The sequence below is a fragment of the Diabrotica virgifera genome, chromosome 8 (genome assembly GCF_917563875.1).
Source record: "Diabrotica virgifera virgifera chromosome 8, PGI_DIABVI_V3a".
NCBI classification, from domain to species: Eukaryota; Metazoa; Arthropoda; class Insecta; order Coleoptera; family Chrysomelidae; genus Diabrotica; species Diabrotica virgifera.
In genome coordinates, this window is record NC_065450.1 from 34,253,824 (window position 1) to 34,271,600 (window position 17,777).

Sequence of the window (17,777 nt, forward strand, 5' to 3'; positions counted from 1 at the left end):
TTTAAAATTTAGAGGTTTTGCAATATTTTACCGTCAAAGAACGTACTAAAACCTAAAAATATATTTCTAGGGCCGGCAGACTAAAACACATAAGTCAAAAAAACCGATTTTTCTTTTTGTAGATGCACATGTCCATATATTTTTTCTCCACCGTCTGACTCAAGCACATACGTCATACACGTTTATTTCACATTGATTTTAAGTAGCGTACTTTTTCAACCTTTCAATTACTATAAATCTTTAGACGTTATAAAGAACATAAGTTGACTTATGTGAAAAAGTACAACTGATATATTCAGTTTTGCTGATTTATAAGCATGACTTAAGTTGTTAGGTACATCAAGTACTTGACGTTATCGTCTTCCTTGTTTAAGAATATACAGATATATCACTTTAGGTACCTACTTAAAACATGGCTAAGAGAGAAGCGATATTCAATGAATATTGGGTAATGGGTATATACAGTCGGAAAAATGAAAGAATACCCATGAACGATCACATCAATCACTTATTTTGTATTTGCTGTCTTTTTCTATAAATAACAAACGTTTGTCATAGAAAAAGACAGCAAATACAAAATAAGTGATTGATGTGATCGTTCATGGTTATTCTTTCATTTTTCCGACTGTACAAAAAAAGGTCTGCTTACATGTCATCATTAATAGAGATTGTAAAAAAAGCTTCTCAAAGAAAGTCGAAATAGACCCTGAAAAGAGAAATTTCGTATGAAGACGTATAAATATTTTGTTGTAATAGATGTACTGCGTTAAGCTATTTGTAAGGGGTGGCAATGAAGAAACGATCTTCAGTAGGTGGTACAAAAATTAATGATATGCGTGGAACAACTGTACCTAAAAATAAAATATCCGAGGACAAAAGGAAGGAAATAAAAAACCATATCTTGTCTCTTCCGTCCTAAGAAAGTCACTACACCAAAAGAGTACATCAAAGAAGTATTTGCCTTCCCTCCTAACATTCACTAAAATATATCAACTATTTGTCTTCAGGCCAGAGCAAACCAGATCAAGCTTACGAATCTAAAAAAAAAAACGACACACAGATGTATCAAAATGATAGTACCGGTACAAGTGCATACAATACATGTGATTTACAACAGTGTTTACCGACTCCATCATTGACTTCTTATGTAGCTTTTTATAAACCTCAATTGTGGACGTTAAATTTGACCGTACATGACAATAAGACTAGAAGAGCTTTATGATATCTGTGGTATGAATCTACTACTGCTCGAGGAGCGAATTAGATTGCATCTGATCGCATCTTAAAACATCTTCAAACAAACCTACCTAATAACACAAGAAGTGTAATATTTTACTCTGATACCTGTGGACGTCAGAATAGAAATTCTCACGTGGGTTCTATGTTTACGTGGGCTGTACATAACTTACAGTAGAGAGAATCAACCATCAATTTATGGTTCCCGAACATAGCCATTTAGAAGTTAAACAGTTCATGGAATAATAGAAAGAAAAAAGAAAACAGAAATCCAAATATATCTTCCTCATGACTGGAGCCAACTTATTAGGCCAGCAGTAACAAATTTCAAGTTGTGGAAATACTGCCTTTTTGGATTTTTGGACTTTTACTTTGGTATTAAGAAATAAAGATGTAGATGGAAAGCAGTCCAAATGGTTGGACAAAAGGTGGCTCCGCTATGATAGGGAATTTGGAATGGTATCTTACAAAGACACCTTACAAATGGAATCAAATTTTCACAAGATACATTTAAGACGGGGGGCATCCTTTATGGGTCGCCCCCAAAATCTCAACTATCATCAACACACCTAACTTCACGCGCAACTTTGCTACATCATTGATTCAATTTCTATAATATTCTAAATATTTATTTTTCTTAATATTATGTATCCGAGTTGCTGTGAATATGATAGGTCGTATCCAACTTGGGGCATATGCTTTTTGGATGTATCAAAGTTGCGCGTGAAGTTAAGCGTGTTGATGACAGTTAATCTTTTGGGCCGCACCCATCCTTTATACCTAATAATATTCCAATTATATCACTATTGCCTTTAACTATATCAAAAGACAAAAAGATGACTTAGTTTATCTACTAACAATAATACCAAATTAATGTTTTCCATAAATTTTATATAGATTTGCCTAGTATGGAAAATGTAGCTAATATGGATTGATGGAAGAAAATATTGTGCTGTAACAAACTAAAATTCCTAGTTGTGCTGTTAGACATAAGTCATATATACTTTTGTTCTTTTTAACATAAGTCAGGAAAAACAATTTTCCGTACTTTTTTATAGAGTCATACTTAGCTACAAGTAAGGATGTTATGCACACTCTCATAAAATGCAATAAATGTTTTTAAGAAATATCGAGTTATTTTTTTATACAGTTTTATCCGATTTCTGAAAATCTATAGTTTTTGACTTATGTGCTTTAGTTTTCCGACCCTACATTTTTCGGGCCAAAAAAGGTAATTTTAAATTTGTTTAAAAAATTGTTTTCGTTAAAAAAAAGAATGTGTACGTTGTAAGCACGTAAGAAGTTATACTTCTATTATATAATTTCAACGAAATGAATATACTTAAATGTTTATATTTGCATTTTATTTAAATATTAAACTAACTTTCTTACCTACACCTTTCAAAAATTTTTTATTAAAACTACCAAAAATTAAAAAAAAACGTGAATCGTCCGGGATTTGAACCTGCGACCTCTCTATCTCTAGTCCAATGTTCTACCTCTTATCTGTTTCCTCCCAAGAGTTCGGAGCCGCTTTTTAATTCTGAACAATTCATTGCAACTAAGTACATACTGTCTTTGTGCGCATATGCGCAGTATTATGAAATTTTACTCTCAATCGCGCCTAAAGAAGTATAACTTTAAAAACTTTACAAAATTAAATTAACAGTGAGAGAAATGACATTTTTTATTATCTATGTATAACCTGTCTGAAGTTTGGAGTGAGTTTAGTGCAACTGATTCTCATTAGGAAGTTGAGATATTCATATATGTTAGCTGAGATCTATAGGTACCGATTTTTAATAAAGTTCATTCTTGATCAAGCGGCTTCGCACACATAAGTTGAGCCAAATGTAGTACACAATTTCATGGCCAAACATTTTCAAAATTGCCAAACATTTTCAAAATTGCCAAACATTATATTCTGAATTTAATGGAGGTCCGCACAAAACTAGCCCACGGTCCGGCTGCGGACCGCGATCCGCTAATTGGTGACCCCTGCTCTATATCATCTCAATATCTCTCAGCGCCTTATAGGGTTCATTCTCAGAAAATTCTCCATATCGAGAATATTCTCCCATTTTTCATTTCCGAGAACACTAATCGTAAAAAATCACTATTTATTTATATTAATACTATATCCAATTTACTAAAAAAAGTATTATAGTTTGTCAAACTTAGGAACAACTGTGACAAACTGTACTTATTAAACAATATAATTTTTACATTCACTGTGCATAATTTAAGCGCATCCGTCTGGTATTCTGAGAAGTATTTGTAATTAGAAATAAAGATCTTGCAATTGTTTATTCATAATTTTTACTGGGAAATTCTGTCAGTGTATCACAATATTTTGAATGCAGATACAGACATACATTGTATTCCCTTAAAATTTTAAGTGTAACTTGGTTGATATTGTAAATTTATTAATGTTTCATCGTATTTTCTATAGATTATAGATCATTAGAGTGCAAAAATATGATATAAAACTTAGGAGTACATGTATATATTTTCAAAACAAGATTAATCATATTATGATTCACATTTTGTCATCATATCCATTCTACAAATAGTTTTATTTACCATATAAAATTGATATATTGTACAAATAAATCAAAATATTACAGTGTGTCCCAACGAACATTTGACCCCCAGAAAATCAGAAACCAAAAGTTTCTTCAAAATTTAAGAAAACAGGTCAATTTGTATTGGGAAGGGGACGAATTTTCACGCAAAATTCATGCTCACAAATGTAACTTTCTCTCTACACGACATCCTATTTTTTTAATTTACATAATAACTTTGTAGATTACACTGGTCAACATGAATTTTGAGTTCTGTACCTCTGATTTTGATTACTTATGCCTAACTAATGAAAGAAAAAATAATTTTCCACCTACCTCTACCGAAAGTATACAATTCCCGACCTGATTGCAGGGAGCAAAGTCGTACTTTTTTTCCCTAGGGAGACAAAGCACTTTTACTCTCTAGCGAGTAAAAGTGAAAGTGACGTCATGGTATGTCACTGATTAAATAACTTATTGACGCCCTATACAATATTCTTTTTTCTATTACGTAAGTATCTATACATTTTAACGTTTATTTATAGAACACCCTGTGTAGGTATCCCGAATAAAGTACGTGCCTCCTACTGGCGGGATACGGGCAACAATACATTGGCTTATAGGGCAGTCCTTACAGTAGGGATCCTGGTCTATAGTGAAAAATGCAAGCGGGTGTGAGGTAATACTGCACTTTGGTTGCATTGGTGGTGTATTGGCTAAACGTGCAGGGCAGGGTATGGTGCTGATAGAAAAGGCATTCAGGCATCAGATATCCAAAAAATCTTTTCAGGCCATAATAATGAAAAGACCTTCTCCAACACAATAAAAACTTGATGGCATCTCCTGAGGTAAAATATTCCGGAAGTAAAATCAGCCTCCGTTCCTCCGTTCGGATCTCCGGGTGAGGACTGTCTCAGGGGGAACATCATTACAGGTTAGAAAAATCAGGATAGGGTCTTGGAATCTAGGTAGTCTTACAGGTAAGAGTCTGGAGTTAGTGGATGCGCTCAAACGAAGAAGAGTTCAAATTGTTTGTATTCAAGAAACTAGGTGGAAAGGACAAAGGGCGAAAGAACTAGGTGAATGATACAAATTGTGGTATGTAGGGAGTAGTAACGCTAGAAATGGAGTTGGTATAATTGCTGATAGTGAAATGAAAGATAACGTAGTAGAAGTTGTAAGAACGAGTGATAGAATGATGTCAGTGAAATTTGTAATTGATAAAGAGGTATTGAATGTTGTGTGTGTATGCTCCCCAAACAGGTCTGGGTGAGAATGAAAGAAGAGCTTTCTATGACCAATTAGGAGACGTACTGAGTGATATTCCAGCAGAGGAGAAAGTTATAATAGGAGGTGATTTCAATGCACATGTGGGCCAAACCAAGAAAGGATATGAAACAATACATGGGGGATTAGGCTTTGGAACTAGAAATGAAGCTGGAGATGACATGCTTGAATTAGCAACAGCATTGGATATGGCGATTGTTAACACATTCTTTAAAAAGAGAGAAACTCAACTTATTACCTACAAAAGTGGACATCCGAAATAGACTACTTCATGATAAGGAAAGAAGACATACGTGAATGCAAGGACTGCAAGGTAATAATCAGTGAGACAGTAAGCCAACAACATAAGCTGCTTGTTCTGGACATCTAAGTCAAAAGCGAAACTAAACAAAAATATCGGAGAGGACCACAAAAAATCAAGTGGTGGCTGCTAAAAGATGAAAAAGAAGGTCTATTCAGGAGAATAATAGTAGAAAAAATATGTTGGAACATGAAAGGAGGCCTTAATACAATTTGGAGAAAAATGGCCAGTAGTATTAGAGAGACTGCTATTGAAATACTTGGGAAAACGTCAGGAAAAAAGTTTGAGGATAAAGAGACTTGGTGGTGGTCAAACGAAGTACAAGGAAAAATAAAAGAGAAGAGAAAATTATATAAAAAGTGGCAAGAAACCAGATCCAACACAGATCTTCAAAACTATATGGTGGCGAAAAAGGAAGCGAAAGTAGCAGTAGCAAAAGCCAAAGCAGAAGCGCATTCAAACCTATACGATCAACTTGATACCAGGGAAGGCGAAACGAAGATATATAAAATAGCCAAACAGAGAGCAAAGAAAGCAAAAGATTTTAATCAGATTAGATGTATCCGAGATGAAAATAATAAAATACTAGTTCACGAAAGGGATGTCAAAAAGAGATGGAGAAAGTACTTTGACAGCTTGTTAAATGAAGAATTTGACAGACAGCCTGTAGAGTCAACGGAGACAGTAGCAGCAATGATCACCAAAATAACAAACGAGAAAGTGGCTCAAGCGCTTCAAAAAATAAAGAAAGGAAAAGCGGTAGGACCAGATGATATTCCTGGGGAAGTATGGAGAGCATTGGGAGAGACAGGAACAAGGTGGCTAGCAGATCTATTTAATAGAATTATGGCAGTTGGACAAATGCCAGACGAATGGGGAAGCAGTATACTGGTACCTGTTTACAAAAACAAGGGAGATATACAACAATGTACAAACTACAGGGCTATAAAACTGCTTAGCCACACTATGAAAATATGGGAAAGAGTAATTGATAGACGGATACGTGAAGAGACCGAAATATCCGAAAATCAATTTGTCTTTATGCAGGGTAGATCAACAACAGATGCAATTTTCATTATAAGGCAGTTGATGGAAAAATACAGGAGTAAAGAAACAAACGCTCATATGGTATTCATTGATCTTGAGAAAGCATATGATAGAGTTCCTCGAGAGATTCTGTGGTTGGCACTCAATAAGAAAGGAGTACCTGGTGAATATGTAAATATTGTGAGGGATATGTATGAGGGAGTAACGACTAGTGTTAGGACAGGTGTGGGAGAGACTGATAAATTTCATGTGAAAGTAGGATTGCACCAAGGCTCTGTGCTTAGTCCGTATTTATTCTCATTAGTTTTGGACCAGATAACAGCGAAACTACAGGGTAACATTCCATGATGCTTAATGTATGCTGATGATGTCGTGTTAGTAGGAAATAGTGAAAGAGACTTAGAACAAAAACTGGAACAGTGGAGACAAGCTCTGGAGGAAAAAGGTTTAAAACTTAGTAGGACAAAAACAGAGTATTTGGAATGTTCATTTAAAGATGGAGTTACTACAAATAAAATGGTATCTTTGGATGGTGAAATGATTGTGAAAAGCAATAGTTTTAAGTACCTAGGCTCGGTATTACAGAGTAATGGAGAAATAGATGGAGATGCATGCAGTAGAATTAGGGCTGGATGGATGAAGTGGAAAGAAGCGAGTGGTGTGTTGTGTGACAGAAAAATTCCAATGAAGCTGAAGGGAAAATTCTATAAAACAGCCATAAGACCGCCTATGATGTACGGAACTGAATGTTGGGCAGTGAAAAAGAAAGAGGAACAATGAATGCATGTGGCGAAAATGAGAATGCTTAGATGGATGAGTGGAGTGACAAAGAAGGATAAAATTAGAAATGAGTATATTAGGGGAAGTCTAGGTGTGGCATCAATTGATGCCAAAATGAGAGAGCATAGGTTAAGATGGTTTGGTCATGTTCAACGTCGAGACGTTAATCACCCAATACGAAGAATAGCTGAAGTGCAGATTCCTGGAAGGAGTAGGAGAGGAAGACCAAAGAAGACCTGGGGAGAGACGATAAGGCAGGACATGTTGGTAAAGGGGATTAACATTGATATGACCCAAGATAGAATTGTGTGGAGAAATGCAATTAGGGAAGCCGACCCCGCATAGGGATAAGGCAAAGAGAATGATGATGATAAGGAAATGAAGGCATGACAGTGTTGCCATTACTAATAGACAAAGGTTAAACAAAATTTTTATTTGGATGAGAAGGGCACGTCCGCCCATCTTTATAGCTTCTATTACGACTCTATCTTCTCCTGGCGCTTTGTTGTTTTTCATCTTTTTCATTGCGTCCTGGATTTCGCTTAGGCTAAGGCTCCACGGGCGACAATTTTACGCCAGCAGTGGCCGTAAAACGAACTTAAGGTTCCGCGGAACGGAATAGGAATAGCCGAACTGAACCGACTACAGGACTTGCGCGTAGTCTGATCAGTTTTCTTAATGTTTTCTTTAATATGTAAATACAGAATAAAGCAATGTTGATGATGTTGATGAAAAATTTACTTTTCAAAAAGACTAAGTTTTCACTCTAATGACATATAAAACAACATAATGCTATTCTACACCCCACCAGAATGAAAACAATGGGAACCTTCTCTGGTTACACCTTCGAGGCTTCTACAATTTGCAAGCCATACGGATGCTGAGACTAAGGAAGATGAGGGAATTCTACAATTTACAATTCACGTCCCATCTGCTCAGCGCGGTAAAGTTCCAACGAGAATGGTTCCCTTTATACTCCACACAGAGTAAATGTAAATCAAAAATGAATAACCATTTTCAATTTCGTTGCAAAACGAAAACACAGCCGAACCATATTCTAGTCCAATCAGAGAGTGCTGCAAGCACCCCTACCGGTTTCGAAACTTATTAGTCTCTCATCAGGAGGCACATATGCTGCTCTCCCTGATCCAACCAAAACAAACCCCAGCGTGCAGTCCCGGATTGCAACGAACGAAATGGCATAGATGCCCTAGCGGCAACTGCTAGCAAAAAGACTAAGTTTTCACTCTAATGGCATATAAAACAACATAATGCTATTCTACACCCCACCAGAATGAAAACAATGGGAACCTTCTCTGGTTAAATTGGACTAGAATATGGTTCGGCTGTGTTTTCGTTTTGCAACGAAATTGAAAATGGTTATGCATTTTTAATTTACTTTTCATTGACAAAATTATTGAAACTGTCAGCTATTTCGGTTAAAAGTTTCGGTTAACGGAGGTTTTACTGTATTCATTTTTTTTGAGAAAACCAATAAGTATTTTTAAAAAATTTAACCTAAATGAAAGACTACTTTATTACCGAGGGCCGAAAGTCCCTTAGACTAAATAAAAAGTTTCTTTTGAATGAAATATTTGCAATTAAAAATCACACTAAATTTTCTCTTTTATTTTCTCCCCTGTAACTTATTAAAATAAACATTATAGAAGTTTTCAGTTACTTTCGGTCCTCGGTAATAATGTAATCTTTCATTCTGCGTTTAAAATTTTCAAAAATATTTATTAGTTTTCTCAGGATTCGAAAAAAATGAATACATTTAAAACACAGTGAAAATTTTGACATGCGTCAAAAGTTTGCATTTTGCTCCGATCCCCTTAAAATAAAAACCACGTATACTAAATGTTACTTCTTCCATTATTGTTATTTATTAAGTTTTAATTAAATGATTTTGGGTGCGCTTGTAAAACATGAAAATAAATTATACCTTTTTTACAGGTCTAAAACAGCCATTGAGAACGGCATGATCAGAAGGAAAAGTCAGAACCAAATCGCCGATTTACGCCCCCTGAAGAAGAGTAGTTCGTGTTCAACGATATATCTGGATGACAGTACAGTATCCCAACCGAACCTGAAGAATACGGTGAAATGTGTAGCTTTGGCGATCTACTATCACATAAAAAATAGGGATTCTCAAAGAGAAATCGACATTTTTGACGAAAAGTTGCATCCTCTAACAAGAGATGGCGTTAGTGATGATTATGATAAGTATAATCCCGAACACAAACAGATTTATAAGTTTGTGAGAACTTTATTTAATGCTGCTCAGTTGACTGCTGAATGTGCCATTATTACTTTAGTGTATCTAGAAAGACTGTTAACTTATGCTGAATTAGATATTCAACCTTCAAATTGGAAACGAATAGTTTTAGGTGAGTTTTTCTTCTTTAATTATTATAGTTTTGTAATCTTTTAACGTTAAATGTTTAATTTCAACGTTTTCGTGTGACTTTGACAAAAAGTTTGATGTTTGCTGAGTTTTTCTAACGTTACATGATACATGAAAAGAAATAGAGAACAAACACACAAAGACAAGAAAATTAAACCTGGGACAACTTGAAAAATCCAGAAATAGAACAGCGATTGCGGGAAGAACTGAATAGAAGACTCCTAGGACAGAGAGAGAGAGAGGAAACAATACAAGAAGAATAGAATAGGATTAAAAGGATGACACGAGAAAAGGCTAAAAGAGTGATAGAAATTAAAAAAACATCAAGGAATTGATTTGATGAAGAATGTAAACAAACAATAGATAAAAGAAATGAACTATACGTCCAGTTTACTTAAAGAACTCGAGAAAGTCGCAATAAAATTGAAGAATAACGAAGAAAGGTAGACAAAATATGTAGAAGAATGAAGAGGAGATACGAAAACGATCAAATACTAAGAATGACACCATGACACTAACCGGATGTTTAACCCTCTCCACAATGCAATCTGAATGGAACTGCCCCCCAGGACGTCGTCGGACTGACGCACTTCTGTATACCAAAATCTGGAATGTTGATTCGTTAATTGTTGCCCCCCGTTGTGCGACTGATTTTTGTAAATTAAAATAATGTATGTACTCTGGTTTCGACTTTATTGAGATAAATACCATGCTCATTAATCCATTATCTCAATTGTATTTTTTTATAATCCTGTTTACTATGTTTTTATAATCTATGTTTTTATGTACTATGTTTTTATAATCCTGTTTATTATGTTCTTTTGGGGACATTAATGCGCAGTGGCGTAACAAACTCCGTCGCCCCCCCGCATTGTTGGAGATGGGGCCCCTTTAAAATATTACTAAATACGAGTTGTGTAACAATAACTTATATGTGTTATAGCCCAGTAAATAAATGTGAACTTCGACGATGACGATACAGTGTCACCACCGAAGTGGTCAAGTCAATACTTCTCGAGTTATTTACGAGTGAATATTTCAACATTTCAACAAAAAAAAACACGTTTTTAGACGGTTTTTCGCAAATAACTCAAAAAGTAAGTATTTGACCGAAAAAAATATTAGCAAAAATGTAGCTTATAAAAAAATGAAATAAATGAAGTCTATCGACCCAGTAAAAGCAAAGATATAGCTCATGAAAAATTGTTCTTATTCGTCAAATTCCAAATTGAATATTTCAACGTAAATAACCAAAAAATGAAGCACTTTTCGGGGAAAACTCATTTAAACTTTTTTAAAGGGTAGATATAAAAAAGTAAAATAAGAAAATCTACGGTTTCGTTTTGATTAAAATCTGTCTTCCTTCATCCCCCGATAGTAATATTTCTAGGTCTACCTGTTGTCAAGGAGGCTCTGAGGAAGACAGATTTTTACCATCATGACCGTAAATTCTCGATATAAATTAAAACAATTTATATAGCGGTATGGTTAGAACGCCCTCTAACGGGGAATAAGCGAAATGAATTTCGACTCGATTCAATTCGATAAATTGTTTTAATTTATATCGAGAATCTACGGTCGTGATGGTAAAAATCTGTCTTCCTCAGAGCCTCCTTGACAACAGGTAGACCTAGAAATAGTACTATCGGGGGATGGAGGAAGACAGATTTTAATCAAAACGAAACCGTAGATTTTCTTATTTTACTAATGCCATACTCTGTATAGAGTACACAGACTCGTTTCATACTGGTTCTCTGAACCGCTAAGTGGAATGTTTTCCTAGCGGTGCCTGTTGGTATGGTTATACCTGGGTAAACAGAGAACTTGAATCGAGTCGAAATTCATTGTATGTATCAATATATGTATATAATCAAGCCTATTCTGTAACTCATTTCGATAATAGAAGTAAGGAAAATCGAATAGAAGTGGCCAAGTCGAATAGAAATAGTCAAAATCGGTATTACATAACTCCCTCTGAATCTCTACAATCGGAATAGTGAATAGAAATGACTTCGACACCGTGTACCCTGTCGAAATTAGATTTCGATAATCGGAATTGTGCTTGACGCAAGCGCATTGTATTTTGTTTTGACGTTTATATTTTATATCTACTAAAAATAGTTTATTACTACTTATTTACAATTATTACAGTATTTTTACCTTTTGTATCTGCTTAATTTTTTAGTCTCTGGTGTTATTTACTTAGGGAATTGTATATTTAATTTAGTCATGTTGTACGAGTATGCATTGAACCTAACCCCTTTTTCTCTGGCATCTGAATGCAGCATTCAGAATGCTGAATGTTTGCCAGTCACAGTGACACAGTGTTGCCATATATATATATATATATATATATATTTAATTTCTGGTACAATTTCAATCAATGGCATAATGTAAAAGAATATATTGTACAAGCCCGTTTAAAATATAAAGATAGACTTATAGCGTTGATTGATAAATATATTATACCAGTTTACTTGTATTTTTATCAACCAACGCTTATAGAAAAGAAAATAATTATAGAAAAAAAGTCATTTCTGGGAAAAGTTGTTTATCAGTTATTTTAGCTGGAATCAAATCTTAAGATTGTATATTATTATCTAGTAATATTTTACATCATACATTGTTGATCTTCTTTTTTATAACAATTTTAATTAACTTTGATTTAAAACCATTTGTCATCTTTTGAGCTTTTTGTAAAGAATATTTACACTAATATTTTGTTGTTTACTTTTCAAAACTTTTCTTTTTTGTTATTTGAAAACTATTTTTTTATTTTTTAAATGCAACTGTATGTAATGTGATAGTATGAAAAATTGAAGATATGGCAACGGTGTCGTATTTCAAAGTTAGAACCAGTAACAAGCAGGCCACAGAACACTAATTTCGCTTGACAATGCGGGGTTGCCACCCCCTCCTGACCACGTGAAATAGAAATTGCCGATTTCGATTTACCTTGATTTCGATTTGAGTTACAGAATGCCAATCCAAACACGAAAATGACGCGATAGAAACATTCCAATTTCAGATAATTACGATTCGACTTGGTCATTTCTATTCGATTTGTTAAAAGTTACAGAATAAGGCTGAATATGTATATAATATGTATATAATATGTATATATAATATGTATATAATATGTATATATACTTTAAACAAGCTTTTGATAGTGTGAAAAGAGACAAAATGCTGGAACACCTCCGAAATCTAGGTATACCAAAAAAATATATCAGCCTCATAAAAATGACGTTGCAGGGTTCAAAAGCCGCAGTTAGAGTAGATGGAGAACTGTCTCCCCTGTTTGACATCAACATGGGGGTGAGACAGGGAGACGCACTTTCAACCATGCTGTTCAACCTAGTTCTTGAAGCAGTCATCAGAAAAACCGATGTAACCGGCCATATAAACACCAAAACAGTACAAATTACTGCATATGCAGACGATGTCGCCATTATTAGTAGAAGCAAGACACGACTAAAGGAAACGTTCAAGGAAAAAAGAGGGCTTAAAATAAATGAAACAAAAACTAAGTACATGACCATCAAAAGAACACCTGAGAATGAAAATAATATAACAATAGACAACTATACTATTGAACGTGTAGATGCCTTCACATATTTGGGCACAGAAATCAATCAGAAGAATTCCGTAAGTAGTGAAATTAATGCACGTATTTCCAGTGGAAATCGTACATACTATGCTAATAAAAGATTAATGACATCGAAATTATTAGACAAGAGAACCAAAATTACTATGTACAGAACTTTGATTAGACCCGTAGTAACCTATGGTTGTGAAACCTGGGTAATGAAAAAAGATGAAGCCCAACTCAGGACATTCGAGAGAAAGATACTGAGAAAAGTATATGGCCCGGTTCAAGAGGAAGACGGTACATGGAGAATCAGGAGAAACGACGAGGTTAATGAACTGAAGAAGGGTATGACATTGTAAGATTTGTGAAAAGTCAAAGAGTGTCATGGCTGGGACATGTTCAGCGACAAGAAGACACGAAAACTACAACGAAGATGTTACAGTGGAAGCCGGTAGGAAGGCGGAAAAAAGGAAGGTCCAGGACGAGATGGTTGGATGAAGTGGAAGACGACCTGAAAACGATGAATATAAGACAATGGAGGAGAAGGGCCCAAGAGAGATCTGGGCCCTTCTTGAGGAAAGAAGAAGAAGATATTAGATTAGATATTACAAGAATTGAAATGTAATAAAGTAAATTTTGCACAGTTTTTAAAAAAATATTAAATTGATAATCCAGATGCTACCAATATCAGTTTATCAGGGTCACAGGCGTATTAAAAACTGTATTTAACCAATTTAATATTTATCCAATATAATCCTTATCATTTGATCAGATAACATTAATTATAATTAGCTGCTGCTTGTTTATTTGTGTTAGGTATTGCTGTTAAAATATTAATGTATAATAAAGTCAGAGTTACCAGGAGTATGAATCTTTAGAGACAATACTTTTAACAATTTTTGTAATGTAACCTTTTGGATTAGAATTGAAGGGCTTAATGTGAAACAATGACAAGCCTCAAAAAGGTAAAAGTGAGATATTTGACTTTGAATGTTAAAAATAATATTAAAAAATCCAGTAACAACTTTCATTGTTTTAGTTTAGATATTTCGATACATCATGCCCTATGGGACTATAGTTGACAACAATATTAAATTACTTGAAACTCAAGAAAAAACAGCCTTTATTTAAAAAAAATGAGGCTTGTTGCAAAATTTCTTAGATATATGTAGATTCAGAATTTTCTATTATTGACTGCATCATATTGACTGGAATATTCTAGCATATATAAAATATTGAAATTAAAACTCAGTTGTAGCCTTAGGTTTTCTTAACATTTTGTTTTTTAATTTATTCGCTTATGTTCGATAATTATGTTCTTTTATTATAAAAGAGATAATATTGTACTTTTATATTACAAATGAGGTATGCTATTTGGTCTTGATCAATACCATTCCAAATCTGGAGAGCTACTGGGTGCGTTCGTACCAAGGTTAATGGATTGGGCGTAGGTTGTCTCGTAACTATAGACCAATCAAATGCTCGCTTTTAAAGGCGGGAATACGTCACCCGTACGACACTTTTGAAATTGTCATAAGTTTCAGTGCTAATAAAAGGTTCAAAAACTTAAGTTTTGCAATATATTTTGGGATTTTTTTTGGGTATAGATATATTAAGTGGTTCTTATATTGATAATTATATCAATTTTTCTTTATTGTCCTAATATTGTCCTTATACACTAATTAACTCACGAAAAATTAAACAAAACTAAATAATACGTTCCTATAGCTAATATTGTCCTTATACACTAAATAACTCACGAAAAATTAAACACATAAACAATATTAAAGAAAATTATATAGAAATATTCGGAAACGTAACCACAACATAAAAAAGAGGGTTAGGTTTGAACCACAAACAAAAACTTGGTTTGAACCACAACCTTGACTTTGTCGTACGAGTGACGTAGTCATTCCCGTCCCCCTCGCTTCCGCCCGCATAATTACGAGACAACCTACCTCCTATCTATAAACCTTGCGTTCGGACGACCACAGCGCCTGACTGTCAGCACAAATCAGCTTAGTGGTTGCATCCAGCGCTAATTGGCTGTGAGTTTCGACGGTAGCGCTATCTCGCGGTTTGAAACTTATACTTTTCTGATAAAATTTATGTATGTGAAATATACAAAACGAGAAAAATAGATACTTATCTAGAAAGACACAAATTATGAACTGAAATATTATTGTTACCTGATTACTAAACGAATACACAGAATTAATAGTAAAATTAATTATGTTTTTTTATTTTATTCATTATAATTTTAATATTTAATATATAAGTTCGTGAGACTGGATGACTGCTTACGCAAGAGACCATTGAGAAAAAGAATAAGTTTATATGAATTATTTAACATTTTAAAGGTTACCTCTGTTTATTTTTGTGTGCTTACTGCTTTGATTATTAAAATTTGCAATTTGTATGAATTGTAATTTGTTTGAATTCTATCAAAATGGATATTAAACATTATACTGGATTCAGTCTTATTTCCAATGATATCCAATTTCAATCAGCAACACCAAAAAAGGAAAGGATTTAGTTGACACAGGACATGTACGCAATGTTTCCGAATATAATAACTGCATCCAGTACTGTTATATTCAATATTTTTACATGAATCAATACAACAGCTGCAATATCTTGTTTTCTTTTTTGAAAAATCCATATTACCCGCCATTTCAGTTTGTGAAGTTTATCAAATGCACAAAACAAAACTGCCAACTGCCACTAACACAGCGTTGCCACATTTTATTTAGAAAATCAACTGTAAGTTTAGCTTACTAAAATCTACTTATCAAAAACTAAAATATACTTTATTAATATATTTGTATATAATTTATGACTTTTTATAATAAAAATAACAGCTGACTAACTAGAAATTTTTTTTATTTAGCTAATGCCTCGACAACTAATGGGCATTGGCATGGTGATGGTACAGTGGATTTTACCAATTAGGTAGCTAGTGTTAAGTCGACTTTACATTACATGATTTATCATGTGATTTGTCATATGATTTGGTCATGGAGTAAAATTTACATGTTTACACTGTGTGATTTGTCATATGATTTTGCCATAAGCATTGTGTTTTATCATAAGCATTGTCATGCGGCTCGTCATGGGCAAAATCATATGATAAATCACGTGATAAATCATGTAGTGTAAAGTAGACTTTATGTGTAGTGTGTGTGTTGAGTAAGTGTCTTGTTACTTTGGAAAGTCGATGTCATTGTCTTTGCAGAGACGCTAATTGTATCCGAACGTCTGCGGTCCCTCCGGTGGGTACCGATCCCCCAAGGATAGAAACTATTTTCATTTATTAATTTATAATAAACGAAAAATTCTCTACCCTGGTGAAATTCAAACTCACGACCATTCGGACCTTTCGATCCAAAAGTAGGCGCTCTTACTACTGAGCCACAGAGGGAGTTTAACTAGAAATTAATATGACTGTTTGTAAACAAAAACCAAACTTTTTTATATTTTAACTGGGGAACAAAATGACCAACTATAATTAATTTTTATCAGTTTCATATTTAATATTTATATATAATATTTTGTCATCCACTGATTTTAACATCTGCATATCTGGATCACATTCTTCAAACAATTATTTCGCATTTTACATTAGAAACACGCAAACACAACATTTGTTGTTTTGCAAAATTACATATATTATAATTAGGCCCGGTCTTTTCACCTCCGAATAAATATTTATTAGGAAGTTTATCCGGCAGATTACATGTAAATCTGTCAAATAACCTCCGAATAACTTTTATTCGGAGGTGAAAAGACCGGGCCTTAGATATTTTAGTTTTCCATCGTTAGCTTCTAACAGGCTCACCGACCACCGAATACCAGAACTCTTCAATAACACCTGAAATAGGTACTGATTGCACTGCTACTTGAAATCTGCAAGTTTGTTACACCAGAATCCAGTTTCATTTCTGTTTAATATTCATCATCTACGTCCTGGGGCTAGATTCCGTGCACTGTAGATATCTACACTTCGCTTTCTATCGATGTCAATTGTCGTGAAAATATTTGAATTTTTAGTTTTAATTGAATTATTTTCTAGTTTTGCTAGTTGATGCTGAAGTGACACTTGTAAAACAAGAAAATATCTGAATTAAAACTAAAAATTCAAATATATTGACATTGATAGAAAGCGGTCGGCGGTAGGTTTGTTCCAACATGAACTTTTGGACGGCCCAAAAACCGTCACGAAACTGCTTGTACCGTTTGTTGTGCGCATGTTCGTAATTGTATCGCCCAGTTATCGTCCCATGACGGTAATCATATATTTGTCATTTTTGTTGGTGACAGCTTGTGTGCTTTTAGTCGATCAAAGGCTCAAAAAATTTAAAGAATTAAATCCTAGTGCTCAAGTCAGTCCAACCAGCACATTATGCATTTGCCCGATTACTGAAATGATCATCACGAAACCGTCACCGAAAGATCACAATTCTTGTTGGAACAGTGGGAAGGACGATCCGATGACGATCATATTTTTGTTGGAACGGATTTTCTTTACTGCGCAGGATCGTTACCGTTTCCTGACGGTTCTCG

The 17,777-nt window shown here is 34.3% G+C and overlaps 1 protein-coding gene across 1 annotated transcript in view; it reads left to right on the forward strand.

Annotated features, from left to right (window-relative positions):
• Positions 1-17,777, forward strand: part of LOC114333912 (cyclin-Y-like protein 1) — a 66,539-nt gene that overhangs the window by 24,320 nt on the left and 24,442 nt on the right. Inside the window, exon 2 of the mRNA XM_028283906.2 lies at positions 9,172-9,605. Coding sequence (XP_028139707.1) covers positions 9,172-9,605 — 434 coding nt within the window. The remainder of the gene's footprint in view (positions 1-9,171; positions 9,606-17,777) is intronic.